The sequence below is a fragment of the Egretta garzetta genome, unplaced genomic scaffold (genome assembly GCF_000687185.1).
Source record: "Egretta garzetta isolate BGI_Z169 unplaced genomic scaffold, ASM68718v1 scaffold22, whole genome shotgun sequence".
NCBI lineage: Eukaryota > Metazoa > Chordata > Aves > Pelecaniformes > Ardeidae > Egretta > Egretta garzetta.
In genome coordinates, this window is record NW_009259102.1 from 1,561,217 (window position 1) to 1,583,603 (window position 22,387).

The 22,387-nt window shown below is 38.9% G+C and overlaps 1 protein-coding gene across 6 annotated transcripts in view; it reads right to left on the reverse strand.

Annotated features, from left to right (window-relative positions):
- The window catches only part of ELAVL2 (ELAV like RNA binding protein 2), a 50,562-nt gene that overhangs the window by 13,605 nt on the left and 14,570 nt on the right, over positions 1-22,387 (reverse strand). For all 6 annotated transcript variants that reach the window (XM_009635254.2, XM_035890797.1, XM_035890796.1 and 3 more), the window contains exon 3: positions 13,337-13,440. In XM_009635254.2, the coding sequence (XP_009633549.1) occupies positions 13,337-13,440 (104 nt within the window). The remainder of the gene's footprint in view (positions 1-13,336; positions 13,441-22,387) is intronic.

The window sequence follows — 22,387 nt, forward strand, 5'->3', positions numbered from 1 at the left end:
TTTCCTCTGTCAAATGAGTATGAATTCTTTCATGGTGACAGTTGATCCAGTGATGCTTATTGCTCATTCCCTAGCTGGTAAATACTATTTGGAATAGAGTTTGACACAGCAGTCAAGGCCTATACTGAATGCAATTTAAAGAAAGCAAGTAAATGAAAGCAATAAGCTCTAACCAGTAAATACTACCATTACAAGTTCACTTTCAGTGTCATTCCGTTTCAATTCTTGAAGTATCTTTTACAAGCTTTTTTTCACATCTAAGAAAATATGCCAATCACAGACTACCCTACATGGAAAGTATCCCAGTGATTACTCCTGTATCCTACTGATGCATACTGGAACCTGGGCAGATTAGTCACAGGAACTACGTACATCAAACTGAAATCAGTACTTCATTACCAATATGCAAACACTATCTCTAATCATCTTGCTAAGCACCAGAAGTGTCCAGGCAAGAAATCTGAAAGAAACAGCACTTCAGCAATCGAATGTAAGTGAAGTTTGACTTTCTTTGGCAAAACACTACTAGTGATCTGTGATTACTGCAAGTCAGCATCACTAGAGAAAAACAAGGACATCACAAAATGTTACTGTTTTAAGGGAACTAATTCCCATGCAAAAGCAGCTTGCCTGGTGTATAGGATCCACTTTTTTATTAGTTATTGATGTCAAAGCCCAGCCCAGCTATTCCACTCGTGAAAACAGATTTAAAGCAGAGACTCTCCAGATTCATCACCCTATCTGTATCCTGTGAGCTTGCTCATTCAGTAATTACTTGCCAATAGTTCTATATGCAATTTTAAACAATATACATATGCACTGAATTAATTGCTGCACTAAAATAGCATTTCCTCAGCTACTTCAACAGGTGAATATTTAATAAACAAACATTAGGGTTACGCAATGTCAAAACCATTGAACACAATGCAAGTCAAGAAGCAGCCAGAAAGCCTACAGTTTTAAATATTTAATAATGACACACACTGTACAACACTGAACACAGCTACTCCAGAGACACCAATTTAAGAACAGTTTTACTGGAATTTTCCACTGCAGTTAGTAGGAAAGACACTTGTTTCTAGAAATGCAAGCATTGTAATACCAAGTCCAAGTATTTTCACTGCTTTAATATTTAATTTCTTAACATGAAGATGAACTGATTTACAATTTTGAAGTCAAAACTATGAAAGATAACAGGTTATAACAAAGAAGGTGCCAAAAAGAATAAAGAGACCCAGTCCCTACAGATTAATCTTTCAGTTTCTAACTGTCTGCTACTACCTTTAGACACCTCAGCACCACACTTCCATCTTTATCTTATAGCTTATTAGTAGCATAGAGGGCCAACAGACCATTTGTACTACCTGCAAAAAAATTTAGGAAAAAATTATATTAAATTCTAAGCACTTCAACTTAAAATATTCTTGTAAGTCTTTAAATGTGAATCTTTAAACATTAAAATCAAGATTTCAGTAAATCTTTGCATTCAATAGCTTCCAGTGTAAACTTTCAGTTTAGAAAACTTTGGTTTATGGGTAGTATTTGGTTCTTTTAAAATGCATGTTTCAGTAGAGTAAAAAAAAATCCAAGAAAAAATCCAAATCAATTACCACCCAGCCTGTGCAGATAAAAATGGGTTAAGCCTTCCTACAAACCAGGAAGATTTATATTGGGAAGAAGAATACATTAGGAACATGTGAGCCCCCTTGTCAAGCGTTATAAAAACAAGGACATATTTCTCTGTTTTTGTTACAGTAATGTTCACAGAGACCGCTGTGCCAGGCAAGCATTCTTAACTTGCACTTAAATTAGTACATGAGATGCCGTGACTCAAGAACTCTTCTTCTTAATTTGATTTCTAGTAACAAGATGCTGCAGCACACAGCAGAGCCCGGGTCTCAGCTGTCACTAGCCAGCAATAGGTTGTTGTCTGAAACAGGAGTGCATTTGCTGTATGTTCATCAAGTTTACTTTTTGTCTCCCCTTGAATGAAAGGCAGTTCTATTCCAAACAAAGCTTGAACGCCACTTTTCCCAGTATGCACAAGACTGCCTTGTTAAATATGTACAAGATGTGCTGAGTTTAAGTTCGTGGTGCAGGCTTGCAGCAGCATTTGCTTCTGTGGGCAAAGCAAATTGGAAACACAATAGACTTCCCTCTATAAAGGCAATTTAGATTCAACTCTGTGGAACTACAAAAGCATACACACAGCATTACCGCCTGCCCTGTCATAGGTAATACTCAAAAAATGGACACAGAAGTAACAGCCTTTCAGCACTACCATAAGAAGATATTTTGCTATTTTAGTCCACATCTCATGAAGTGTGCCAGCTCTGACAGTGCCAGAGTTGCATCCCTGAGGATGGATCCCATGGGATCCACATCTCTCCTGTGCCCGTGCATCCGAGGGCATGAATGGAGTAACCTGATAGTTTGTTCCTCCACAAAACAAACGCAATTAGAATCAGATCTGGCCATGAAGTTGTAACTAGGGGGGGGATCATCATGAGCTACACTTCAAAGACAAAAGGCTCATCGATATACCACCCTGATATCAGAGCCTTCTCTTCAAGGACTGCACAAAACAGGCATATTTATAAAGGACCTGTAAAGTCAATAATTGTCTCAGGACATTGCAGCACAGAGTAATTATGTCAGTTGCTACATGCTCTCTTGACAAAGGATCCCCTACACAGACTGGTGCAGCCATTTCCACGTCTAGATCAACAGCCCAGCTAGAACAGTGTTGAGGCTCCAGTTTCTTTACAAGCTTCTTATATGAGCAGGCCTAAAATACGATGTTCATAGTGGTTACTGATGGGCATAGCAGTTCACATGAGCATGACAAGCCAACACAGGAGTATCCGTATTTTATAAAGCTGCTCTTTTGAACTAGAATAATTTTATCTAGATAGCATCGAGTTGCCAAAGAGCTGTAGGCTAAAAATACCACACCACACCTACAAAGACTCGCAAATATGAACCCAGCATGGTTTTTGAGTTGAGGGAATAACAGGAATGTGTTTTTCAAAACTAAGGAATGATTTCTCTGCAGGCAACTTCCATGAAAATGAAGTGAAGCCTCCTTACAAATGTAGTCTCTTGCAGCTTTTGATAAGTCACTGCTCACAGGAAAATCTTCCACCTTTACATATTTATCACCTTAAGCATGCTACTGCACAGTATGGACATTGGACATAGGGTCACCTGCATCTGAGGCTTCCACCAGTTTTCAGATTAGTTACTGGGCAGATAGGAGCATCACTGATACAATGAGTACTGTGTCTCAGAAAGATTTTTTTTTTTTACTTTCACTCTGTGTATCTGTATTTGACTCATCAGTCAGAAAACCACCACAGCCACTTGTGCACAGCCCAGGCTCACCTTGCTTTGCAGTCAACAGCAGGTCAAAAACCCTAGCTCCACAAAAAAGCCAGGGAACTGAGACAGCTGCTCAGGTCATTTGGATCAGCATTAAACCTAAGAAAAAACTTTCAATTCTGACTGTGTATCAGCTCAGCATTTTCATTCACTCCTCCTCTCACCTTTGCAATTTCCTCAGAATGGGACATGATTTAGTCATTATTAAACCAGAAGCAGCAGCAGCAAGTTCAGCACAGCAAAGCAAGTTTCAAGGGGAACTCAGATCATAAGCAGGTCTCGTCTGGATGACAATACTGGTGAAGGCCTAGGACAGCAGTGAGACATTAAATACAGCCAGACTGAGAAGCCAAGAAAGCCCATAATTAATTATTCTTGAGATGAAATGTTTTATAAGAAAGCATGGGGTTCTCCAGTTTGGGAAGCATTTTTTCCTAGTACTATTCCCAAGGTTATCTTGAAATGAAGTACCCAAGTACCTCCTTGTAAAGCCAAGGTATTTTCCCATATGCTGAAGGCTCGCTATATAAAGCACATGAACACTCATCTTGACATAGGTAAGATGAACCCTTGGTCTTTCATAAGTAAGTAATGAACATGAAGTCATCTTGCCTGTCATCAGAAAGCCAGGCATTACGTGCTGAGTTTTCTAATTAAAATATGGCCAGTTTTCATCACTGGGCAGCAGCAACATGGATCAATAGTAGTACCACATTCAATACACATAGCAGTAAAAGGCCTGATCAGAGATACAGTTTTTAAAGTCTTTAATGGGCTCCTCCCCTCCTCCACCCTGTGAAGAGGAGTACCCAGCTAGATGGATGCCCCTTGCTTTGGATTCAAGGAGCCTTGCTCCTAGCTCAGTCTCACACCATTGGATAACACTGTTATCCAAGAGAACCATCTTTCATCTGGAAAAGCAGCAGTCATGATGTTGGAAAGTGACATCCTTCTGGGATTTTGACTGTCACACTACACAGCAGTTCCCAACAGCTAAACCGGCTCCAGAAGGATTTATACCCTCAGTTCTCTTACAAGCCAAAGAAAACTAGCAACTAGAGTTCACTGCATGTCTGACAAGGCCACCTGCAAGCAACAGAATATTTCCTGGGGTAGTGGAGGTGCTTCAGGTAGACCAGCATGCCAGTTCTGACTTTCAGTAGCTATCAGAAAACAATCCCTCATTCCACAATTCTCAGGAGGAACACGGCTTTTAAAAGAATCTTATTCCAATTTCTAAGAAAATTCTCTGCAACTATTTCAAAGGTATCTGAATTTACTTCATGCAAGAGTGATAAATTTGTGACTCAGCAAGGAAGGACAGATTAAGTTGATCTTGCTCTTCACAAATGCACTATTCTGGTATCTTACAAGTTTGTATAGTTCTACCAGCTCTCTGAAAACATTCCTCAGAAACATCGGTGACACAGATTAAGAATATGCCCTAAGAGTCTTAGACCACAAGAACTCTAAAGTCCTTACAATCTTTCATGGCTAGACTTTGAAAAAAGTCAAAGCCATGACCAAAGTTAGCAAGAGGATCTTTACAGAGCACATCACAGCACCAGATGAGAGCTTTCCAGCATTACAGAAAAAAGTCTTCCTAAATTTGTTTTTGGTCTTGCTCAGGCTAAGAGCCAAGTGTAAAATTGCAGCACAATGTATTTTGAATATAGTCAGCTTATGCAAAAGCTGCATTTGTTTCTCATAGACAGTGTGAGAGACAGAAAGAGCAACCAAGCCAGAGGACACCTCTGAGCAATGGTTACCATGTTCTGAAAGGATGGCTCAATGAATTTTAGATTAAGTGTCCACAGTCTGACCTTGCAAAGGGTGAACTGGTTTTGCTTCTGTTTCCTGCTATAAAAGCACTGATGAAGACAAAAAGGGCTTTTTGCTGCAAAGGCTAAGATCAGAAAGGAGAGGTCTGAAGACTAGGTTGGATGGGCTCTAAACAGCATGTTTCTATTAGAATTTAAATTAATTCTGTAATCTTCAGGCAACTCTAAACACATGTATTCTACTGTAAGAAAAAGAGTGGATGAGGAAAATAACTGAAATACAGAATTACCACATTTGTTGGTTAGCTCTTCTCCAACTTTAATTTGACATTGCTCTTCATCTCCAGTTCCACAATCTCTTGATTGTGTTCCTTTTTCTGAGTTTTGTGGTTTTTTCTTCCTCTTCTGTTTCTCTTTACCAGATTCAAGGTCTATGCTTTTCCATTATGCTAGCATTCTCTTACAACAGCCTTCTTCCAGGATGAAGTTAGACCTAAAGCCAGTCTTTATATGGCTCAGAGGAAGAGGACCAGGTGTGCTCCCTTAGGATATAACTAAAGACAGCACACTGCTTGAAGAGGAAAACCTCATAAAACTGCTGTTGTACATACCACAAAGCAACACTAGAAATAGGCTTTCACAAGACTTGGTCTGAAGCAGATACATGAGACCCAAAATGCCGTTTGGTGAACAGAAGCAAATGTAATAGTACATACACATTAACAACAGAAACCAACTGGAAATCCTGCTGTGGACAAACAGAACCAGAGTTTTTCTGAGAAGTGCTTGATATAGTACAACAGTTTACCTATATTATCAGAAGTTTATCGTGCTACTTTAAGAGAAGTTCACTGAGCTCTTTCTACACTAAAACAGGAGATGGGAATTATGCAATAAAATCACAGAACAGCAATTTTGCTGTTTGCCTTTGAAATGACTAATACAGAGTAGCATTTTAAAGTCTGCATTCATAATTATCATTGCCTCTAAAAATAAGAAATACTTAGAACTAAGTACAAAGAAAAGGTAAGAAACAGTCTCTAACCATTTTCAGTTTCTTACTTCTCACTTTCTGATATTCTCAAAGTCCTTCCTCCATATTTTGGCTTCCTGATTCTGATCTGATGAACACTATCTCCTCACTCATGCCCAACCAATGAGCATCACAAATTTCAGACACTTCCAATAAAAACCCATACCATTTCGTACTTTGGAGGACAAGAGCACACAGGATAAGTATTCAGCCCTCCATAGGAATAATATGAACAAGAACAGCAGACGCCAACCTTCCTCCTGTTTTTGGAGTTGAGGTGAATCTGTTCACACGTATCGCTTCTTCTGAAGGAAACAAGTATACTTCAGCTTCTCCATGTCTGTGTCTAGGGAGCTGCTGCTGACAGACACTGGCAAGCACATCTCTTGGGTCTCTCTTACATTATTTGTTCCACAGGCACACCTTACAGAAGTGCACAAAACATATATCCATTGCCACTTACTTCTCTTATCGCTTCACTGGAGTATCTTACAACCTCTCAGGAAAAACTATTACTACATGAATGAGACACACAGAGTCAATATTCAATTAATATGTGACACCCAGTGTCAATATCTAATTAATATGTCAAAAAATTTAAAAGCCATTAGCTTAGAGATCAATTTGTCTCAAGACTTCCATAATTTCAAAAATAAGTGCAGCCTGTTTTACAATAGTAAAAGCATTCTTATGGAGAAAAACACTATTTGGATTTTAAAAACCCCAGACAGATCTCTATGCCTGGCATTTGCAGCATTTTGGACCTGTGCAGAAAGCCATATCCTACTTAAAGGACTTTGCATAGCATGGGGAGGGCAGAGGACAGGAAGATGCATCATCGATCTCAGTAGCAACAAGCATTTCTTTGTTGTCTTCATTGGCTTCTTTCACTTGGTTAGAGCTTGGCTTTTGAGCAATGCCTGCAGTCTTCCTTCAGATCCATGCAGTACTGCTGGCCCCTTCTAACACCTCCAGGTCTGTGTCAGAAATACCCTCTGCAGGCTCAGAAAGGACCTTACTGCACCACTGTTTTTGTTGTTTTGGGGTTTGGTTTTTTTTTTTTTTTGCTTTAAACCTGCTCAGCAACCTTAGGGTGAGCTGCATTGGTCTAAGGATTCTCTACCCCATGGAAAGGAGGGACAGACTCCTGCAATACACTCTCATCAGCTGTAACACAGCACTTGGGGTCCAAACAGAAAACAAGCTATGCAGTTCCTGAAGGTGAGATTAGCACATTTCGTAGTTCAGTCTGATATGCTGTGTTATTTTCCTCAGAGTGATTAGGCATTAATGAACAACCGTGGGTCTGTAATGTAGTTTCCAGGAAGTGACAACAATATGCATTCAGAAGTAAGTGAATCCTTCTCTCAGTATTATTCAGCAACATGAAAAACAAGCAGCAAGCTTAAGGTGGTTAAGTAACATTCAAAGTCTGAGGGGATTTGAATTTCAGTGAAGAACAAATTTTACCTGGGGGTGAAAAGGCATGTGTGGGGCGGGGAGGGGATTTAAAATGGAAATGCTGTCAAAGCTTTAACTGTAACATAGCTAAAAGATTGTATAATTGCCATTTATATAACTCCTGCAGAAATTTCAGGTTAAAGAAACCACGTTTACCTCTGTTCCAAGACAAATTGTTCTTCTACTTCACATCTGCTAGAGCACTTCAATTTTACCTTGAGAATACAGTCCTGAGGTATTTAATTACCCTTTCAAGACCACTAAATGGTCTGGCACCATGCCCCCTCTCTCAATCTTTGCTGATTGATAGCATCACTAAAACTCACTAGCTTTAATTAAGCCTCCAAGTAGGATCCCCTTTTGCTACTCATTATATCAATGTTGTTTAGTGCTAGAACAAAAAAATCAAGAAGGTAAGGAGGGTTTCTCTCACCTTCACAGCTCACTTGCCTCTGGTATTTTAATAGACTTTTTACACAACACATATTTCATTGCTCCCCAGGGACATTAGTTAATGAAAAAACTACTACAAGAAGTGACACTCCCAAAATTTTCCTCTTACAACTATCAGTGGTGAAGGCAAATCTCGATCTTTTACCTGCTGCACTAACCTAGAAATCAAACTAGCATGTTTCTTTTTTCAGCATTTTGTTATTTTCCATTAAGTGTACAGTGTTTTGAAGAGTACTATCATAGGTCAAGTTCATAAAGGTGGAGATCTTAAGCAATTAAGTTAGAAGAAAATTCCTTTAAAATGAATCTTTCTGTAAATCTAAGTAACAGTTCAAGGCACCAAGTGAAATTGCATTGTATAATGCTAAGTTTTAAGGACACTCTACCTCAGAGGACACTAATGAAGTTGTGTCACATCCCTCACTTCAAGCCTTCCCTTGCTGTACTGCTCTTCTCTGGGCATTTGTAAGGCTGATAGTTCAGTATTCACTCTTCAACTGAAGTCATAACTAGCTCTTCTCATTACACAGCTTTCTACAGTAGGGCAGTTAACTAGGTGATGATGGAGAAGTAGGACATCTGTGCTTGTAGCCAAAGAATTTGTCAAACTTCATTCCAACACGAAGTCAGCAGAATGTTACATGTCAAGCTTGTATTTTTTTTTAATATATGCAAAGCTATAAAGGAGTGGGAAGAAAACCTACAGATTTAATACTTTAGATAAAATATTTCTTAAATCTCTATTCCCCTGACAGGTGATAATTACCCATGTAAATACCCTAATAGTGCAAAGAATTTAAGAGGAGGAGACCTTACTAAATCATGTTTTTAAGAAGCACTAGCTAGGTAATCACACAGCTAGATAATCAACGCTATCTTATAAAAAAGGACAACTCCTAGGCCTCTAGCCTGGACAAACTATTTTCGTTCCCCTTTCCAATGCATATTTACATACATATATGTGCATGTATTGACCAGCATCAATGAGTAAGAAAACCGTCTGCCAGCTTCTGCATGCAGAGGCTCTGCCACTTCAGGCCCTCTCACCCCAAAGAGCCAGGGATGGGGTGGTGGGAAGTTCCTCAGCCCCTGTTCCCCTGCCGAGAGAGGACAAGCACGGCATTGCTACCATCTGCAGTGTCCCCTCAGCAGACACCACCCGTGCAAGACCATGTCCATCATTCTAGTAGTCTAGCATCTGCAGAGAAAAGCCAAAGAGATTTTCCTGTGTCCTTCTGCTACCCCTAATTATTCACTTAAAAAACTGCCTTCTATTCAGCATCTTAAACAGCTCTACACTAGTTCAAGGACAGGCCATTTGTTTGCCCACTCCTCTTTAGACAGAGAACCTTACTACACACTTTCTTGTTAATGTAGAAGTCTTTTACACCAGAAAGATATTCCTATTCAGGTAATCTCACAATAAATTCACTTGTATCTTTTTTCTTTTCTTTTTTTCCCCAAGTGCAAAGGGAGTGGAAGACACTGAGGATTTCCCCTCTCCCAAACAGAAGCCAAGCCGACAGAACATACACTGAATTTTTTTTATCACTATGTGCAAGTCAGTGACTCTTACATGCTGTTTGCTCCTCTTAGTTTTCCACATTTGGGAAGAATTATCTTTCCAGGACAACCCAAATGAAAAAAAGTCATGGACAAGCAAGTGGGTAAAGCTGAAAAATCACTCCAGGCATATAAATCTACATTTTTACTGGCTCTTAAATAGAACAGAGCCCAAGTGCTTCCCAGCACCAGCTTCTTCCAAAAGAGAAGCCACAGAAGATGTTTTACCTCTTGTAAGATACAACTGTTTTTTACATTAAAGTCACACAATTAACTGAAGCCCAAACTCGACAGGCTACCTGTGACACAAATAAGCCTGTTTACATTGCAAATAAACCATAAATTATGCCACAGAGGGCAACATCTAGTATGTGTAGGTATATTGCCTAGCAGAGTGGGGTTCAGCTATCTAACACACCTAGATGTGCTTTCAACATCATACATACCCACCCCACAATTTTAATATTCAGGTCAAATCAGAAGGCAACACAACTGGTACCACATTAGACAAGACTAAGACTGCTATGACTTGCTTTGGAGGCATGAATCTGAAATTTGGTTAAGCTACTTTGCAAGTGCTTTATGGAGTACTATATAAAGCAGTACACAGGATGCTGCTCTTTTTAAAAGGTATCAGGTAATAGGTTTTAATATCACTACCCATGCATAAAAGCTTAAGCCAGCATTTTGCAAATCCACCTTTTCAATATATTTTATTTCAAGAAAACAGTAGATGGCATTCCCTTTTAGGGATCTGAGAAATACATCCAATGACTAACATGCTAGTACATAAGCAGTGGATCAGAGGTCTGTGCCATGGCCCTAATCTAGAGCATCACACATCAGGATCAGGACAATTCCCTCTGAGTGGGAATGCTCTCAGTTCAGCCACAGTGTGAGGGTCCATCACTTAACCAATGAGGTTCCTTGCAGTTTTGTAGACTAAGAGGAAACAAACATTTTCAACCATCAATCTAGGGAACTACTTAAACATTTCTACTGAAGTCCTAAAAATGTACTGAGAACAAGCATCTAATGTTTTTCTTTTGAAGTCAAAATATCCACTACCACTATCCTATTCCACCATTTTTCATATGGAAGTATATATAAAAATCTCAATGATACCTATTTTTTTAAAGCTGAAAGTAAATCTAAGGGCTGGATATCGAGTTTGCCAAACAGATTTATTTTTTAATTGAAGTATCGACTCTGGACAACTAGGAACACTGTGGTCTAGAAACTGTAAGCAGTCTCTGCAAAAGTGCCTGCAAAGGCACTGAAATCTCATGACTCCTTCCAACCCAGCTGTTGCCCCCAGAGGCAGCAAAAGCCTCAGACTTCAACTTTACCTCTGCTCAGCATTGCTTTCAGGCTGATCTGATAAATATGTGAATTACGAAGTGCTTCACAGTAAGCTGCGCATTTCTATTAGTTCACAGATAAAGGCAGACACTCTTGGTAGGTCTCCTCTCAGGTCACTGCCAAGGCAGCATCTTAGTTCTTTTAACTGGAGAAGCAACTGTCCAATGTAAAATGCCTTAGTCTTAAAACACATTAGGGATCCCCCTAGCCTCCACCCCTTCTGCAGTGCAGAAGGAGGTAAAACCAGCCTCTTGGGAGAATCCAGTTATGAAAACTTGGCCGAAAGCCAGCTTGGGTCTGAGAAGGAAGAAATGTAAAAGAGAAGGAAGCAAAGCAGTTTTTCCTCTCAAGTCATGCACACCATCACTGAACAGTGCTGCTGAAGTTAAACAGGGCTGAATGTTGGTAGCTAGAGTCTGAATTTTACCTGTAACATGAACAAGCAACGTTTACAGCTACTTTTTTTTTCTAATTAAATAAGGATTTTCTTTATTTTTGTGAAGAGGTCATCATTTTAGCTTGTGACAACTCGAATCCTTCAGATTTTCCTTTAGCTAAGGACATCTAAGGCACAAATTCCTCAAAATTTACACATAAGCATTAGTCTCACTGCAAAGCTCTGGTATTGTTTATAACCTAGAATTCTACTTTCATGTCCTGGGAAGGCAAGAAAGGAAAAGCACTAGTTTCATCACCCGTGTCTGTCTATTCCATTTTCACTTTTTTCCCCCAGACTTTTTTACAGTCCATTTTTAATTGCAGAAATACAGTAACTGTTTCCATTAATCATTTAGCAAGGCAAAAGACGATTAAGAGTTTGTATACCAGCACATAAATTAAGTCACTGGAAACCCCTTCAATGGAGGATTTTGATTTGGGAGACCTGGCTTGATTCTCTGTAAAAAAACCAGAAACATCCTTTTTTGCCTGGCTATATAATCACCAGAACTTCCAACTTATCACCCTGGACAGATGCATTTTTTAATTTGTCCAACCCAAGACATTAAATGCAAAGGTACAGTGTACCTGCAGTATTACTGGAATGCAAACCCATTACCTTTCTCACCACCACCCAAAACACAGCTTCAAAAAAGCTGTAGCACGAAGTGACTTTCCTCAATTCTCCCTCAAAGCAGAAAATGGAAGAGACTGCCTGTGCGCAAGATGTCTGACAGTAGCACAATAGGGAGCTTTTTGCAGTGCAGCATCTATCCATGTCTTTCATCCACTGTTACTGTGAGCCATGATTAACATGTTTGTTAAACAGCAGTATTTAAGTTTCAAATAGTGTAATCCACTTCATTAAATCTTATGAATCAAGAACACGTAGGGCATTCTGACCACAACTACTGCCATCTTATTTTTGTGTCAGTCATCTTTAAGTAGCTCTGTATTGCATTTTAAGTTGAAACCTTTTCAGAGGTGAGCTTTACCTTCTGGCTCAAACATGATCCTAGTTAGAGGGCAGTCACTATCCAAGTGATCAGCTAGCAAACCCTGCTGTTTAATGAGGAAGAATGGGCTGGTCAGAACGTGGATTGCCTTCAGACGCCAACACCTGTTAAACATGTTCAAAAGTCTGCGTTCCCTGATAAATTTTATTTCACCTCCTCTCAAGATTTCAGAGCCCAAGCAATAGTTCAAATTAGCATCCTCGCTCTTTGATAGTAGAAAAAGACAGTAGATGAGGAAAAAGTAACTCAACATTTCTCCTTCTAAAAATTCAAGAAACTAAATTTAGTAAACAAGAGGTGCAGGAGTTACAACACAAACAAAAAAAACAGGAATCCCAAACATCAGAGACCAAGAGACTAGAGCCCCTGGAGTCCAGTAATTCATAGATAACCAAAATAGTTCTTTAAGCATTTCATTTTAAGGATTTGTACAGGAAACAAGACACTAGCAACCTAAAAAAAGGGATTACTAATAAGCAAGTTATACCATCTTTGAGAAAGTAAGGATGAAGCACATAGTGCAGTGTTCAGATGATATGCAATATTGCATTTCTGCAACTAAAGCATACAACACAATTCTCAGTTAAAACAATTCAAGCATACATTTAAAGTGTTATCTAGTACAAAAAGAAGAAAATGGCAGTTTCTATACTTAAATCATAATCTATCTCTCCAGATCTAAACAGACTACAGAGGACTAACCATCTGCTACGTGGCAAAGACAGTCTATTCTATTGACATTAGCAGAATGCTTAATTTATACTTGGAAATAGAAAACAAATCATGAATCTGATCAACAAGAAGTCAAAACACTTCAGTTTCTTTAAATCATAATTAACACTACATACTTTTATGGTTTTAGTTTGAAGTCTCAATCCATTCAGAGTGTTGATAGCTTTTTCAGCATCCTTGGGTTCAACGTAGTTCACAAAACCATAACCCAAGCTCTGTCCTGATTAAAAAGAGGAAGAAGAGTAATCATTAGTACTGCAGTGCTACGCAACGGATAACTTAACAGTGTTTAAAACCTGTCTCAAACTAAGCAAAAATTGCTTATACTAAAGCACAGTATCTGCCCCAGATAAAGTTTCAAAGGCTCACAACACCTAATTTTTCCAGTAAGGTTAGTGTTTAACTAGCTTTCTCTGTTCCCATGGCATGCCCCAAGTTCAACACAGAAATTTTCACTGACTACAGTCAGTTTGATGAAAGACTTAAAAATTGCTATGCAAAATAGGTTCAGGAGTTTGTTATGATCTGTTGGGAGACCAGAGGAAGTGAAGGAGATTCAAGGTTAAAAGAACTTCAAAAATCTACTACTAACTTTCTAACTTTTTAATTGAACATAGAAAGTGTAGTGGCAAAATTCTGGACCTGTGCTTGAAATGAGTGTTTCACATATACTTCAGTATCAGAATTTGAGCCAAATTTGAAGCTGAACATTTCTACAGATGTTATTCACACACTAAATAGAGCCTCTTAGTAACAAGGAGTTTAAAGGCTAATTTTGTTCCTATATTCAAAACAACTGGTACAAGTAACTGGTCATGAGCTAAATATCATCCAAAGATGCAACATTTTCAAATTGTTTCAGCATTGGTAATTCAGATGAATTACCACCCCTTGAGCTTATCCCCATTCTTCCCAATCCCCTCCTCGAAACAGCACACAAACACAAATAAATTGGCTAGATGAAGCCATGAACAGGTTAATATATGCAAAGTTATTAACAAAAAACAGCCACACCCCAGCTGGACAAAGTCCTGAGCAACTCTGAGAACCCTGCTCTGAGCCAGAGGTCAGACTAGATGATCTCCAGGAGTGCCTCTAACCTCAGCAATTCAGTGTTTCTGTAACAAATTGGAAATGTGTAGAAGCATTTCTGTATTCATTTACAGCTCTACCTAGATATAGCTAAGTTCCTTATCCTAGAAGTACCTTTTTCCCCTATCAGTTTGATTACAGTAGAGCAATTTCTATACCTGTCACCTCCATCACTCCCACTGTCTGCAGAAACTCTTCCTAACAGCATCTCCAAAAAAGAGCAACTTAAAGGAATGCCTTTTTCTCTGCACAGCTTTTACTTTAGTCTTATCTCCTAACACAGAAATGCTGATTTTTGGTGTTGTTATTAATCTCCTAAGAAGGAACCCATTTAAACCACAACCTTAAAAGACATTAAAATCTCTAAGAGAAAGCTATTTCATGTAAGACATTCCCAATACACTAGTAATTCCAGAGTGAACAGAAAAAGATGTGCATAAATTATTTCTACGACCCCTCTGTTTGTGTGATATCTTTCACATTTGAAACACCCAGACCAAGCAATACCCAGCTGCTACAAAGGATGTAATTCATGACCAGTTCTTCTGCAGACATTCTGTTAGTTAAGCTTGATGATATTGTAGACTAACCTAGGAAAGTACACAAACAAAATCCAGTAATTTTTTCAGGTCAAGCTTGTACTGCTTTCTTCAGGTTTATTCTGAAAATTTGCCATTAAAAAAAGCTTTCACTGTGAGGGTGATGAAACACTGAAGCAGGCCACCCAGAGGGGCTGTGAAGTCTCCATTGCTGGAGATACTCAAAGTCTGACTGACTGGACATGGTCCTGGGCACCCTGCTCAGGGAGAACCTGCTTGAGGAGAGAGAGTTGACTAGATTATCCAGAAGTCCCTTCCGCCCTCAATGATCCTGTGAATGATTTCTTTTATTTAATTCAGTTCTGTTTATTTTGGACTATCATCTAAAATTCAAAGGGGTTTAGATCTGACATTCCAAAGGCCTTATACATTTGAAAAGGTTAAGAAAAGGTAAAACTTCTTAAAAGAGATTGAAATTCTGCTAGAAGGTAAGTGGTTCAATTACACATTATCAATAATTCAGAGTCAAAAATCACTTTCTTCAGAGGCACATAAAGATGAATGTCAGCTCTCAACAAGCAAAACAAATAAATTGGAAATTGATCTTGACTTCTGGAATCAGATGCTTGAGGGACCACTCTTAAGCATTTCTGCTTGTGTTAAGGAAAGACCCTTGCTGAAGACGTCTGCCAGTTCACATACAGATGACCAAGTTTTAGAAAATCCAGACAAGCATTTCACAAAATGCAGTTGAAGAACCTATTTCAAGCTACCCATCAGACATCCCAATTATTGCAAAGTATGTCTGACAGCTGGTGGCATTTCTCACTTGATGGGAAGTGCCAACTGTGTTACAAGAACTTAGGAGCTCAGTTCTTCTTAAGTGTTTCAGTGATGTACGGGACTTCAGTCCAAACTTACATGAATACCACTGCAGCTGTACAAGCCAGAGAGAAGACCCATTTGACTGTGGATTTCAGATTGAGAAAGAGCAGCATACCCACTGCATACAAATTTTACTCAAAATTAAGAGATACCTGGCCAGTATAATTCAGACAAGTTCTCCTTCTGCACAGCTTCCCCCCCACCAATGTCTAAGCTTTTTGCTTTCAAGATAAACCAAGTAAAAGCTAGATGCACTTAAACTATATCAGCCACCACTTAGAATATCTAAAAAGAGAAACTTCATTATTTAGTAATTGTAATGACTAATTTGTATTGCCTGAAGCCAATGATTAAACTGGACACTGACAGAAAACAGCTCTGGACTCTACCATCTGTGCCTCTTCTACATCAAACTCCACTTGCCAAGACAGAAACTTCCTGCAGAACACACATTTGTTTCCAAGTCTAGTAACACATTTAAAGTAGATTATGTGTCTGAGTCCACAACAGGGTAATAGAAGAAAGAAGGTAGATCTACAGTTGTCCACAAGTTACTACTCAGATTTAGATGTTTATCAAAAAGCAGCTTTGTCTCCTACTGTTTTAAGACAGGGTCAGCTCCATCTGGCCCTTGTTCAGCTCTGTTCTTCCAACTTGGCTTAATGACACTATAGTCAGAAAAACCTCTGACACCTCTCCAAGTGAGCTGTCTTGGTACTCTGTCTACTGTTACATGTTTAAGTATTCTGAAGGTCCAGTTTAGCTTTTCCTAGATCTTCAAAATTATGGCTTACTCAACCTCAACCCAGACAAGAGACTATCTGTGCACACCAGCTATTATAATCTCAGACCTATAAACAGTAGTAAGTTTGGCTTATCCTAAAGGAAGGAATGACTGAGGTTTTTTATTTTTGTGCTTTATTACTTGTGCCAGTAAGAAAACATTCACTGCCTTCAAGGGGAATATTCTGAGGCACAGTTTCCATGAGGTACAGCTATTGACACCATCTGAAAGAGGTTACTGCTAAATTACTGAGTGCTCAAAAGCAATCACAAGCCAGCTCACTTCACTTGATCACTGTTAATTACTTATGCAAAACTCTCATGAACTTTGGAAGGAACAGGAGATCTAGAGACAAAGCAATCTTTCCTATTGCCCTGTTACTACCCATAATGAAGAGATAAGCAAGAGAGTTGGTGACATGAAAGAAAGACAACTGAGTGCTGAAGCTGTCTGAACACTGACGCGCCTTACTACCTAGAAGAGTCCTCTACTGGAGAAGTGTTCATGCATGAAACACTTGGACTGCTAGTGATGATCACTAGTCCAAGGCAGCAATTTATGCCTCAACTGGACTGAGAGCACCACCTGTAAACAGTAATGAGCAGTTAGCCAAGTGCAGGATAACATGACAAAGGTTTTACTCTCCCTAGATAACCTATATGTAATTACCACCTCTAGTAGTTTGTGATTGTCAAATAATTTTTACTGCATCTTCTAAGCTTCCTGTTTCTCTGGGAAATCCAGAATTTATTTCCAAACAATAAATCAACTACACTGGAATGTAAAGACATTCTGAACTTAATTGCCTACCCCTAACAAGCCTATTTGCTTCTTTCCAACAAACTCACATTAAGATTCTACTGTTATGTTCAGGAGTTCCACAAAGAGCTGAAGCAGGTCATTTAGCCCAACCACACCAGGCCAGCAATTAAGATGTTTCACAGCCTCTCCCTCTCAACCTCCAGCTGAAGTGGCCTGAACACTTTTCTCACAAGAAAAAGTATACTCGCCAACCTTCGTTTCCTTCCTTTTTCTCTTTGGAAGCAGCTGCAACAGCCACAGACAGCAGCTTGCCTCCTAAAGCTTTAATATACCTGCCACTTAATAGCTAAATTCCTCCATGTTGCACTTCCAAAAAAAGGACAGAAAGGGCAAGGGCCTTCAGATCAGACAGCTTCCTTGAAGGCCAAGTTAAAGATATTCTCTCCCTTTTGACTAGTATACCCATAAACCAGGAAAAAAACAGGTGAAAGTAAATAAAAACGTGGGACCAGAGCATGCAACAAAAGAATGCCTGTGTAACGGCTCCTTTCTGCAGTGGCCAATGTATGACAGTCTATTTTATAACAGACCTTGGAGTGCAGAATGGCTGTAAAATGCTTCTGTTATGTTTTCAACCTATAAGCTACCACTCAGTTTCAGAAGGAACATTCCCTAGCCTGTAAGCACCTCAGAACCAAGAAGAAATAGTATTTCAGACACAAGTGCCAACTCTTTACTCACTGCTACTGGGCTGGATGCATAGTAAGATAGAGTTCAGTCATCTGAACCATGCAGTCCTGTTAACAAGAGTTTGCCTGAAAGTGCTCAAGTATCATTTACAATCTGTAACACCTTAAAAGAAAGGCTTGAAAGGTAGACAAATATGAGATTTAACTTAACAGATGTTAAGTAAGCCCTTTCAAAAGTTGCTTCTGAAATGCTGTGAGAGCTGTATCACACAGCAAAAGTCCCTATGAGGTTACAAATGCAGAGTGAATTCAAGTGCTGCATTTTCAGCAGTCTTGCAACATTTTATCACTCCTAAAAAAGAATGCATATTGTTTTCTACATAACATCACTATTAGAGAGCAGCTGATTAGTATGGTAGTTTTATTTCATGACTGATTAAAGCTTCTTGGTGAATTACTAGGTCTTCTCTAGAAGTCTGACCCCAGAAATTCCTGGCCAATATCAAGGCTACTCATCTTCTGCTCTTGAAGTCTCCTGCTGTCCAGTCATCTACTGAATCTGTGTCCTCGTGATTCTCCTCTCTAAATAGCTGCTGCTGACAAAATCCTGAGCTGATACTGTAGAACTTTTATCTTTGCTTCAGCACACAGCTGGTTTGTTTTTTTTTTTCAGCACTGCTCTATTTCTATACAACGGTATTATTACCAGATGACTTAAGAGGTGCTGAAAAACCAGCAAATTCGGTACTCAAAGCGTTTCTACTGCTGCATTTCTTCACGGGGTCAACTACTTGCATTATTTCAACGTGCTCACCCTACTTGTGTGAACCAGAACACTCGCCTTTTAACAATGCAGCAAAATGCCTTTGAAAGCTTGGCACACCCACCACACGAGGGAGTCCTTGGCTGCTGTTTCCCATCAGAGCTCTCGGATACCCAATGCAAGGGCTGAGCAAGATACCTTTTGGAAGTATTTGTTGATTAAATTACCAGAGTACCCAGCTAATCCTGCACCTTGTCTGGAATTTTTAAACATTCCTGCAGACCAAACAGAATAGACAATCAACAATCAGGTAGTCGTTTTTTCCACAAAAAAGAACCTGGAGCAAAAACGAATGCTACAATCAGCTGAGCTCTCAAAACCTTTTGTACATACTCAACTTCTTATAAAGGTAAGATTGAATGAGTCCTGTGAAACAAACTGGGTCATTTTAAGAAGCAAGCAGAGCTGTGTTTCTAAGTTCCACTTCCCCTCCTCCACTTCCTGATCTCCTTAAGAGGTAAAAAGTAATGTAAGAAAAGTAGCGCTATCACTGCTAATTCTTAGAAGACAAAGAACCCAAAACTATAATTCACTTTCAAATTATAATCCTGATATACTTATTAAATAAAAAGCAGGAAAACCCCAGAAGAACACTTACATTTGATTAATAATACATCTGAAAACTAATACATGCCACTAAGCTATGAAATAGTTTCATGGTCTAGAACAAAAATTTACCACAAGCACATGCTAACCATACTCTGGAAAATTAAAAATCTGAACAGCAAAAAAAAAACTTATTCACGCATTTACCTTCCACCAAGGGCAATCAAAAACTTTTAAGATAAGCAGGCCTTTAAAAAAACCAGGATTTTTCTACAATACAGTCATTGATTTCAGTATAGTGACATTTCAAGCATTTCAGGCTATTTCAACTTCTGCAAAAAAGATTTTCTTGCAAAATAATGAATTAAAGGAATATAACCAGCAGGAACTACAATATCACACAGAAGAAATGCTAAAAAAAGCCTATTTCCTATCTTCCAAAAAAATTGCATACTATTTGCACCCATATAGAACATTGAAGAACATACTTCTGAGGATATGCAAGTCTAGGAGCTGAAACTCAATGTCTCTTAAGTCTACAGGAAAAAAAAACACGTTAGAATTCTAGCAGCCTGGGGACTTTTCTTCATAATTTAACTTCAGCTACATACGCTGCCTTCAGTGCTTTACTCCTTAAAGATCTGTTTGCCAGTCCTTAACTCAAGGAGAACAGTCCATTTTCTAGTGAACATTAATACATTTTCTGTCACCAGTTTTTACATCAAACACTATTTCAAAAACTAAGCATAACTTTGTTTAAAGCCATAAATTCCTGCCTCTGTGTATGAAGTTAATTGGTAAAGATACACTAAAGTATTATAAGAACAAGTCAGCTTCATATCTTTGTAAACAGGACCAAGTCAAGTTCACAGCAACTTGACATTAGGCTTTATTCTGCCTTTCATCACTCCAACAGTTGCACACACTGGTGGAAGAATGCTGTTAAAAGAAACATACATTACAATACTACAAGCCTACATACTACAAGCCTACATACAAAGACTTTCATTTGCGTCCACCTCTGGTGGATTCTGATAAAGAGTTTCAGATGTAGGATTAGGAAAGACTCAAACCTTTTGATTGTCTGGATTTGAAAATTCAAGACATTGGAATGCTCCACACTAAGTTAGGGTGATCCTCCTGGGAGACAAGCCTCCATAGCACTCCTGTGCCAAGACATGGATCATTCAGCTGTACCAGCTCTTTGTCAGCAAAGTTACTGCATCTTCATTAATCACCACTGTCAACTGCCTCTGATTTAAGCCACCGAGATTACCACATTATTATTTTCACACTGGATAAGGCTAGAAGCACACACCCAGATATGCAATTCACTTAAGTGCAGAACTGTACCTAAAACTACCTACATAACTATGGCCTCTCTAATGAGAAGAGCTAAAAGAATAAGCACGCAATCCCATCAGTGTTGCTTTCTTCCACTTACTTTTAACATAAATTATTGCTCCAAGTTTCACAGTCCTTTGAAGTGTGCATTAAGGCTTGAACTACATTTTAAAAGCAGCTTCAGCAAAATGAGGGAAACTGCATGAGCCACTGAGAAATCCCCAATTTAACTGCAGTTTGCTCATAGTTCCAGTAGATGATTCTATTTACTCGTAACTCATACAACCACTGAGCTAGCAAGCTAGGCAGCTTGCAAGAAGACCTGTAAACCATGATTGCCACTAGATTTGATACTTTGATGCCTCTTTCTCCTAAATCCAGTTTCTCAGCTATTGCTCTGAACCTAGAAAAAGAGAAATTGAAGACCAAATGAAAAGGGTCAAACACTTATCAAAGTACTTGACAGTTCATCCTGACAAACAATATGATTATGTCCGAAATGAAACAGCTATTAACATAGCTGTAAGTTATCCTAAAAATCAGAATTTTTCAGGGAAAGAAACGGAAGTTTTGTCTCAGCCAGGTTGAACTCTACCCTTTCATTAACTTAGTGCCATCCTGTTGCCTTATGTTTTTCATGGTTCTTCACATGCGAGGAAAGGAACATCATCATCTGTTGCTTTACCAACACAAGTTTGTTGACATCAAATACAAAAGTAAGGGTGCAGCTCTGGTTCTTCCCCACAGCAGAGAAAGTCAAAGGTAGAGGGTATTGTGGATACTAAGATTTACATGAACCCTATCAAAGATGCTCAAGTAAGCCAAAAAGAGACATTAACTGGAAGGTTACTAACAGATACACCATGTCCAAACAGGAAATCTCAAACCCAAAACACACAGCTAGAAGCATGGACTGTATGGGAAGGTGTACGCTTTCACACAAGTTCAAGTAACAGGGTGTTTGGTTATGGACACTACAGGAGGTTGAACACTAGTAGTATTGCCTGTTCTAGCTTCTTGTGTTCAAACACAACTAGTGACAACCATGAACTGCTTGAAGTAACAATGACTGACCTAGGGAGCACGCTCTCTCACAAACTATGTTGTCATATTACCAATATAAGCTCCTTACTATGCTAAGGTGAAAGCACACCACAATTTGCTAAATCAGTTATGTTTTTGAAAGTTTGCTTTACCCTTTAATTTTTACCATTGTTAGTAGTAACATGTTCTATGCAGCTGAGAAGTTTTGCCTTTTGCAGTCAATTTGTTCCTTGTCAGGAATACAAGCAGCAGTATTAAATATTCTGCCTTACTCTACCACCTAGTCACCTTAAATAATAAGCAGTTGGATAAAGCATCTTCTTCTACTGCTGGTTGTTTAGAAGCATGCAGTAATTTGTGCATCCAAGTAAAAAATTAGCATGACACTTGAACATAAATCCTTTTCCCAAACTTCACATTAACACATACTATTGTTGGATTTTTCTTTTTCTTTCAGACTATCTGCTTCTTTATCTTGGAGTTTTGAAAGACATCCTGAAATGTGTGGTGATGAAAAGTTTGAAAACTATTTCCCCCCCTAGGGTACATCTGGCAAAAGTTAACTTGCAGTGTTACTTGCAATTATGTGGGGTTTCTTTCTGGTCTTTAGTGATGATTGAAAAACAGTGACAAAATGATAAATTGTTGTCAAAACATAA